Here is a 9434-nt window from a genome sequence, read left to right as displayed (position 1 = left end):
ATAATTGAAAACAGGGGTCATCTTTTTTAGATTTTTTTATTACTATATTACAAAATATTTTTCTCTGAGCGATTGTATTACTTTCAAATAATATATATCATTTTTTGTTTTTGCTTCAGTATTTGTATTATTTAGTTCATACAGTCTTTTTTGCTCATCTTTATCAAGGGTGCCAATAATTGTGAACCTGACTGTTTATGAGTACATTTTTTAGAACCTACACATAAAAAAACGCATATTCGATAAAATAAGCCTCACATAGCAAATTAGCAATTATATTTTATTTTGACCAATTTCGACTCTCTCATAGACCTCCATGCAAAAAAATCCCCACTTCCACTGAAGACAGACAGATTTTGGGGTGGAGTCAAGCCTCTTGCTTGTTTGGGTACGGAGCTCATTAAAATAATACCATGTGTGCTTTGCAAGTGCTCATTTATATTTAGGGCCACAAAGTTGTGGATAAAACATTTTTTAATAGAGAAGCATTTTATATTTTGAAAATACAAAAATACAGATCTCTAAAGTTTATTGTTACAAAAATAATCTAATTCTTGTTCAGGCCAGTGAAATATAAATGACGGAATACACAAAGTTAATGGAAATACATATTTCAAATACATGTAACAGAAATACGGCCCATCTCTGTCAACATACACTGAGTGTACAAAACATTAGGAACACAAATAATTGCAGCTCTCAATCTTTTCAGTGGCATGTTGAAAGAGTCATAATAGTAGAATAGTAGTATATAGTAGTCACATACATATCTGTTCAACATATCATTTGTTAAATGGTTTGACTTGATAATGTACACTGAGTATAGCAAACATTAGGAACACCTTCCTAATATTGAGTTGCACCCTCTTTTGCCCTCAGAACAGCCTCAATTCGTTGTGGCATGGACTCTGCAAGGTGTCGAAAGTGTTCCACAGGGATGCTGGCCCATGTTGACTCCAATGCTTCCCACAGTTGTGTCAAGTTGGATGGATGTTCTTTGGGTGGTGGACCATTCTTGATACACATGGGAAGCTCTTAAGCATGAAAAACCCAGCAGTGTTGCAGTATTTGACATAAACCGGTGTGCCTGGCACCTACTACCATGCCCGTTCAAAGGCACTTAAATCTTTTGTCTTGCCCATTCTGAATGGCACACATATACAATCCATGCTTCAAATGGCTTAAAAATCCTTCTTTACCTGTCTCCTACTGATCATCTACACTCATTTAAGGGGATTAAACAAGTGATATCAGTAAGGGATCACAGCTTTCCCCTGGATTCACCTGGTGAAACCAAGAGCAGGTGTTCCTAATGTTTTGTACACTCAGGGTATATGTACACAAATTCATGGAAAGATACAAGTAATCTGCCACCATCTTCAACTAAAAAGAAGAACATCAAGAAACTCCCATGACAAAGCTGAAATATCCTGCAAGAACTTTTGCTTATGGCAATTCTCGGATGAGGTCCTGATATTATGCCCCAGATGTGTCAAGCCAAGGCAAGAGCTTGTTCCAAGAACAGTACATGTGTTATGTATTTTTACAAAAGTAGGTATTACTTTCTTACTCTTAGTATTGTCATTTTGAACTATGCTCAATGTGAATTCCTATGTTTGGTTTTCACCCCATAAGTGTGGGCCTCTGACTTTGCAGGACTATCCAACATCCTTGCCCTTATCTTGCCGTCCCCCAGACTCTCCTTGACTAGATTCTCCCATCGGTCCAGAGATTCGCCCATGTAACTGACTGCTGAACTCATAGTGCCGTGCCCAGAGGATGCAGCAGATCTCCCAGCATACTTCACTCTCCATTCAGACACCTTGGCATGTGCTCCATAATTTATGTAGGAACTCCCAACTTCAGAGGGAGTCTCACAGCTCACTGAAAACCAGGGCAACAAACACTGTTAGAAGATCCCTTTGACTGGAATACCCAACAATAAATGTTAAGGATTCTAAGAAACATTTCTAAGATAAAAAAAAATAAAAAACTGATTTTGAAAACATAATGTCAAACGTACTGCTAGGGATGAAGAAATCAATGCTTTCCTTCCCCCGTACAAATGGCAATTTGGATTCCTCTGGTTCTACCACCATTGCCTTCAACATCCGCTCTATGAGTTCCTCTTCTCTCCTGTTCCATTCCTCTTCGGTCATCATGCCCTTTCCTGCTAACCAGTGAAGCATTGGCTTCTGCCTACTCTTCTGTTCAATAGTGAAATTGTGCCCTTTGTTACGTACAACCATCTCCTTTACCTTCCTCAACAGTGTTGTGACCTGAGAGCCATCATCCCAGCCATGGCAGTTCATTACATGATACCTGTTCCCACATTTTTCAACTAGTTGTTGGAGTGCCTCTCCTTCTCTCTCAATATATTCCTCAATGGCTCTGTCTCCTAGCCAATCTCCCCAGGTGAACAGCACCATTGTGTGTCTCCAGACTTTCTCAGTTAATAGCCCAAGGTGCTCCTCTACTGCTTTGAGGTCTCCCTCTGAAAATGGTGCAGAAATGGGAATGACCAGAAGAAAAGCATGGGGGCCAGGTGGACAGAGAGACACACTGCGCACCACTTCATCTTGAACCTTATCTTGTGCATCCTGTGGGGTTCTCTTCCACCAGCCTGGTGTATCTACAACGTTGAGCTTCATCCCAGCAACTCTCTTTTGATGCATTACACACCACGTAGTTCTGTTTTGAATTCTGAATTCCTAAATATATCAACAACAAAAACATTTATAAACAGAATAATTACGCAGAAAATAACTTTACCTGTATTTAGGAGTTACCAACGGGGGAATGTCATAAACAAACATCACTTTATGTTTTTAATTTCAACAAACTCCTTAGTATTAAAGAAACATTTCCTGGGCTTTAATTTCCACTTTAATGATAGAGACACTTTAAACGATAGTTACAGTTACAGGACAGGAGGACCCAAAATCTCAAAGTATGTTGCACTCATACAGTATCTGAAGGGATATAGAGCAGGGTGAATTCAAGTTTCCATACCTTGGTCAAAGCTGTCGGAAACAACTCTCCAACCAGTATTGTGTTTCCTGCCACACTATTCCCAGCCTCTCTTCTCCCAACAAGTACAATTCTCAACTCATCCTCTGAGAATATTTGTTCCTCCCCTTAAAAATAAAAATCTACAATTTTTGCATGCTCTTGTTACAAAAAAAAAAACGTTTCTTCTATTTCCTCAACTCAAGGGTGTTTACAAAGACTAATTCCAAACTAAATCAATAACAAATGCATTTTTTTAAACCTAGGAGATATGCACAAATGTTTGTCCACAGAGGAAACAGAAACAACAATGTAGAAGTGGTGAGAGTAGTCATAATCTGTTAGTTTTATGCTTAGAATTCAAATAAAGTCACCTTTAAACAGTTCTCTGAGTGTCGTCATTTGTCTCTGCACCTTCATTGTGATCTTTTGAGCTCTTTCTTTTCCAGCCCTCTTTTTCTGTTCCAAGTCTGCTGAAACATCTGTGTCAATTTCATAAGGACAACCTCTGTTTTCTGCCACCATCTCCTCTACTTTCTCCAGCAGCTCGATTACCTGTGTTGCATCACTTCGATTCTTGTTGTCAAAAACATGGTATCTGTTACCACATTTCTCAATGAGCCACTGAAGACCCTTCCCTTCACTCGCAATGCGCTGCTCAACAGTTGTGTCTCCCAGCCAGTCTCCTCGTGTGAAGAGCACAATCGTGTGCTTCCAGACTGCATCTGTGAAGAGACCCATGTGCTCCTCAACAGCTCTCTCATATGATTTGTTGAATGCTGTTGCAAAGGGAACCACCAGAAGGACCGCATGGGGTCCTGGAGGACATTGAAACACACTGTGCACTATCTCAAATCTATCCATCTTGGAGGTGTTCTGTAGAGAACTATTGTAGTGCCAGCCTGGTGTGTCAACCACCGTAAGCTGCCTCCCTGCTACTTCACCATGTCTTGTCACACAGTGCACTGTTCTTCTTGTATTATCAGCAACATCAAACACACCTTCCCCCAGAATGGTGTTTCCTGCTGAGCTCCTGGCAGCCCATTGTGCCCCAACAATCACAAGCCTGAGGTATGTTGGGCTAGTTGCCTCTCCTTAAAAATTGAAAATAAATCAGAAATCTACAGGGAGGATGCAGATCAAATGCTCTAATGTAAGAGAAGCGGTGGTTGCTCCTGTGTTATGCAATTTTTCTGGTACTCAAGAAGAAACTATATGTATAATGCTGTCAGGTTTCATTCAATCTTGTCCTTAGTATTTCACACACACATTTAAGCTCACCTTTGATCAGCGCTCTGAGTCTGGTCCTTTGTCTCTGTACCTTAGCCATCATCCGTTTGGCTACTTCAATCACTGCTAATCTCTTCTCTTCCAGCTCTTCAGACAGAGCTTGGTTTGTCTCATAATGATTGCCATCGTTTCCTGCCACCATTTCTTCTATCTTCTCCAGCAGCTCTGTGACCTGGGTGTCATCACCCCTGTTATTGACATTCAAAACATGATCCCTGTTCCCACACTTCTTAATAAGCCATTGAAGATCCGGCCAATCGCTTATGTGTTTTCTGTCATTGGGGGGAGTGATTGTACTAAACAGCACAATAGTGTGTCTCCAGACTCTATCATTGAATAGCTCCAGGTGTTCCTGTAACGATCTTTTGAATATGTTGGGGAAAACGGTGTCCACGGGAATGACCAAGAGAAAGGCTTGGGGTCCAGGATGACATAGATATACACTTCTCATGATTTCCAATTGATCCAATTTGGGAGTATTATCTACAGGATAACCCCACCACCAGCCTGGGGTGTCAATCAAAGTTATCTGCCTCCCATACACATACCGTTGTCCACTCACACATTGGGCAGTTCTTCTTCCTGTCTCAAAAATGTCTCTGCCCAGGATGGTGTTTCCTATTGAACTCTTCCCGCTGGCTTCTATATCCCACATCTGTCTTCCCCCAATTAGCACAATCTTCATCTCTGACCGATGGTGGGTCTCCCCTGTCAAAGAAAGAGCTCAGTATATTCCTGAGGCACTCCTCAAATGGGAATGAGTTTTTCTTTTACAGGGTACTGTACATCCTGAACATTGCCACAGAACTTACCGAGGGAGGGAGGAGCCCTACTTGCCATTTTGTGTTCTCCACACTTCTTCTTCCTTATCCGTCACTGGCAGTAAGACTTATTACCCCTAACAAAATAAAACTGACAGACATTATGTTTTTATGAGAAATTTGACTAAATGAAGCACATAATATAACTTTGAATGTTGCATCGACATCCAATTGCTCTCAGAATTAGGTATTTTTCGAGATTATGTTTTTAGACAGATATACATCATCCCCAAGAAGACTCAAGGCTGTAATCGCTGCCAAAGGTGCTTCAACAAAGTACTGGGTAAAGGGTCTGAATACTTATGTAAATGTGATATTTCCGTTTGTTTATTTTTGTACCCACTTTTTCTCCCCAATTTTGTGATCTTGTCTTATCGCCGCAACTCCCCAATGGGCTCGGAAGAGGCGAAGTTCAAGTCAGGCATACTCCAAAACATGACCCACCAAACCACGCTTCTTAATTAACACCCGCACGATTAACCCGTAAGCCAGCTGCACCAATGTGTTGGAGGAAACACCGTTCACCTGAGGAAAAAACGTTCAGCCTGCAGGTGCCCAGCCCACCGCAAGGAGTCACAATTTAATCAATTTTAGAATAAGGCTGTAACGTAACAAAATGGGGAAAACGTCAAGGTGCCTGAATACTTTCCGAATGCACTGTATACCACGGCTAAGGGCTGTTCTTAAGCGTGACGCAACGCAGAGTGCCTGGATACAGCCGTTAGCCCGTGGTATATTGACCATATACCACAAACCCTGGGGTGCCTTATTACTATTATAAACTGGTTACCAACGTAATTAGAACAATAAAAAGTATTTTTTTGTCATACCCATGGTATATGGTCTGATATACCAAGGCGTTCATCCAATCAGCATTAAGTGCTCGAACCAGGTTTATAATTGTAAATAAATCCCCTTTGCGCATGTGCATAACTGTAGATAAATCTGACAGGAGAGTTTGAGTGATGAAAACTGGTCAGAGGATCTCAAAATCTCTAAGCAAGATAAACATTAAAAAAACGAATGTTAGACTATTTTCTGGTAATTGTGCTGTTATTATGTGCCAGATTATGTGCCAGATTACAAAACATTACAAACGGTTTTCAACAGTTCGCTGCCCGCACCAGCCTGCCCGGCTAGCATCACCACCCTGGACGGTTCCGACCTAGAATATGTGGACAACTATAAATACCTAGGTGTCTGGCTAGACTGTAAACTCTCCTTCCAGACTCATCTCCAATCAAAAATCTAGAATCGGCTTTCTATTTCGCAACAAAGCCTCCTTCATTCACGCCGCCAAACTTACCCTAGTAAAACTGATTATCCTACCGATCCTTGACTTTGGCGATGTCATCTACAAAATAGCTTCCAACACTCTACTCAGCAAACTGGATGCAGTCTATCACAGTGCCATCCGTTTTGTTACCAAATCACCTTATACCACCCACCACTGCGACCTGTATGCTCTAGTCGGCTGGCCCTCGCTACATATTCGTCGCCAGACCCACTGGCTCCAGGTCATCTATGTTAGGTAAAGCTCCGCTTTATCTCAGTTCACTTGTCACAATAACATCACCCACCCGTAGCACACGTTCCAGCAGGTATATCTCACTGATCATCTCCAAAGCCAACACCTAATTTGGCCGCCTTTCCTTCCAGTTCTCTGCTGCCAGTGACTGGAACGAATTGCAAAAATAGCTGAAGTTGGAGACTTTTATTTCCCTCACCAACTTTAAACATCAACTATCTGAGCAGCTAAGTGATTGCTGCAGCTGTACATAGTCCATCTGTAAATAGCCAACCCAATCTATCTACCTCATCCCCATACTGTTTTTATTTTATTTACTTTTCTGCTCTTGTGCACACCAGTATCTCTACTTGCACATCATCATCTGCTCATTTATCACTCCAGTGTTAATCTGCTAAATTGTAACTATTCGCTCCTATGGCCTATTTATTGCCTACCTCCTCATGCCTTTTGCACACACTGTATATAGACTTTATTTTTTCTACTGTGTCATTGATTTGTTTATTGTGTTATTGGCATGTTTATTGATTACTCCATGTGTTGTTGTCTGTGTCACACTGCTTTGCTTTATCTTGGCCAGGTCGCAGTTGCAAATGAGAACTTGTTCTCAACTAGCCTACCTGGTTAAATAAAGGTGAAATAACATTTTAAATAATAAACAAATGGCCCATTTGCCAGATCAACTTGTCATTTGGCCTATGGCCTATTTATTGCCTTACCTCCTCACGCCATTTGCACACACTGTATATAGACTTTTTCAAATGTTTCTAATGTATTACGTAGTTTGTTTATTCCATGTGTAACTCTGTGTTGTTGTTTGTGTCGCACTGCATATATATATATATATATATATATATATATATATATATATATATATATATATTTATATATATATATTTTTTAATCTGGGTTTAGGATTGTACATTTTGCCATGGTTTGCTTATATAAAGGCAGGTAGCCTATAGCCCCTGATAGGCCTACATCTCATTTCAGATAGTCCACAGTAGCCTAGGCAAGATGTAGGCAAGATGTAAACTGAACGATTCAGCAGCTTAATTAGTTCAAATTAACAGACGAATTTATTCAACATGAATAGCGAGGCGATTTCGAGGTAATAAATGCTTGTGTTTTCCAATAGCCTGCTGGATTGGCTACTGAGGATGGGGGTCATAATTTCAATCACTGAATTAAATATGAATAAACCAAATACGCTTGCGAACAACAGCCAGTGTTGTTGACAATCATTTTTTTATATATATTTTTTTATACCTGTAGCTTAATCTGACTATTGTTGCGTCAATCTAATGCATTCTAACAACTGACCGGCAATTGCCATAGAGCTTTGATAACTTCCAATTTAATTAACTAAACATGTCCATTAATAATTGCACAAGGCTACAACAACAAACTGAAGTTATGGGCTATTTATTAAAATTGGTTTGACAGCTATACAAGCGGCACAAATTGATTTGCAATGACTCCAGTGATATCGTCATTTCAACATATTGTAATGTTTTACCCATTCGAAAGTCTCTCAGCCTATCACACAATGTTATACAAATGAGTTGCTGTATGTGAGGATGCGGGAAGCATGCTGATAGTTTTTGGGAAAGCGTTGTGTGCGGTTTGTCAGTGCTGGTGTGCACTCTGTTCACCCCCCAAAAAATCAACTCGATTATTCGATGGGAAATCAGTGTCCAAGACTGTTTTCGCTAGTCAACAGACAACGTGCGAGTTTCGGTGTGTTTACAGGATCGTTACAATATGTATTGTATCAAATAGTATCATATTTGATGGCCAACAGAAGCAAGAAAATGACGAATAGTGCATTACTGGTTACGGTTATTGTCCCCGCCTCTTATTTGTTTCTGTGGGGTTTATCGCGGTTGGCATCCAACGTTGTGGTGCATTACCGCCACCTCGTGTACGCGCCCCCGACTCCCACCTATGTACCGGAGACATAGTTTAATAAAAAGAGGGGTTCCTGCACCCTTACAAAAAATATATAAAGTTTGAAACTGCAGTAACGACTGTGGTGTTTGGATGCAGTATTTGCAGCTATACTGCACTCTGACTGCAGTATTTTTTTCGTAAGGGCAGATACAGAAATGCCCACATACTGGAACGGCACGAAATGAGGACCGCAATTGCACCCCTCTCAGTTTTTTGGGCGACCCGAACAAATTCATCTACAAATGTGAGTGTAAATCTGAGAAGCGGTAGACCTGTTCTATTTGCACCATTTATTTTCTCCCCTTAAATAAAATTGTAGCTTTTACTTTCGGTTTTGTACACCAGTTTCAAAGTGCTGAAAATGGGATATTTTGGTTATTGATCATATATTTCTCACTGCTTTAGATGGCACAATGATTCTGCACACTATACATTGCTCGTTTTATCACAAACTGAAATTAGACGAACCATTCAAATTTCGGCAACTGGGAAGTGTACGCATATTGTAAAGAAGTATTAGTAAGTGGTTTTTCATGTTTAAATACTGCTAATTTATATGTCAAAAGTTTGTCGTCGCAGAATGGTAATAAACAGTATATAAGACAAGATCCTTGTGTTACACTAATTGATTTCAGCAACTTACCAAATGTTGAATGAGATGACTTGGTACAATATCTTGTCGCAAAGTCAACAAAAAGAGTAGCAGGTGAAAGTGAAATCTGAACACACACACACTGGCACTAACTTTCTGAGTCTGCATTCCAGGGTTGCATTTCGAAATATAACATTAGATTCACAATGTTTAAAGGCACAGTCAATTTAGTGTATGTAAA

The 9434-nt window shown here is 40.3% G+C and overlaps 1 protein-coding gene across 1 annotated transcript; it reads right to left on the bottom strand.

The window, feature by feature from the left end:
* Positions 1–266: 266 nt before the first annotated feature.
* Positions 267–9328, bottom strand: LOC139423169 (GTPase IMAP family member 8-like). The gene is made up of 7 exons (XM_071174879.1): positions 9245–9328; positions 5112–5211; positions 4291–5007; positions 3384–4103; positions 3013–3137; positions 2024–2711; positions 267–1884 (listed from the first exon to the last, which is right to left on the bottom strand). Exons 2-7 carry the CDS (start codon positions 5137–5139, stop codon positions 1598–1600), a joined length of 2565 nt encoding a protein of 854 aa, XP_071030980.1. The 5' UTR covers positions 5140–5211; positions 9245–9328; the 3' UTR covers positions 267–1597.
* Between the last annotated feature and the right edge of the window lie 106 nt (positions 9329–9434).

Source organism: Oncorhynchus clarkii, chromosome 12 (genome assembly GCF_045791955.1).
Source record: "Oncorhynchus clarkii lewisi isolate Uvic-CL-2024 chromosome 12, UVic_Ocla_1.0, whole genome shotgun sequence".
NCBI lineage: Eukaryota > Metazoa > Chordata > Actinopteri > Salmoniformes > Salmonidae > Oncorhynchus > Oncorhynchus clarkii.
This window is presented reverse-complemented; position numbering and strand designations above follow the sequence as displayed.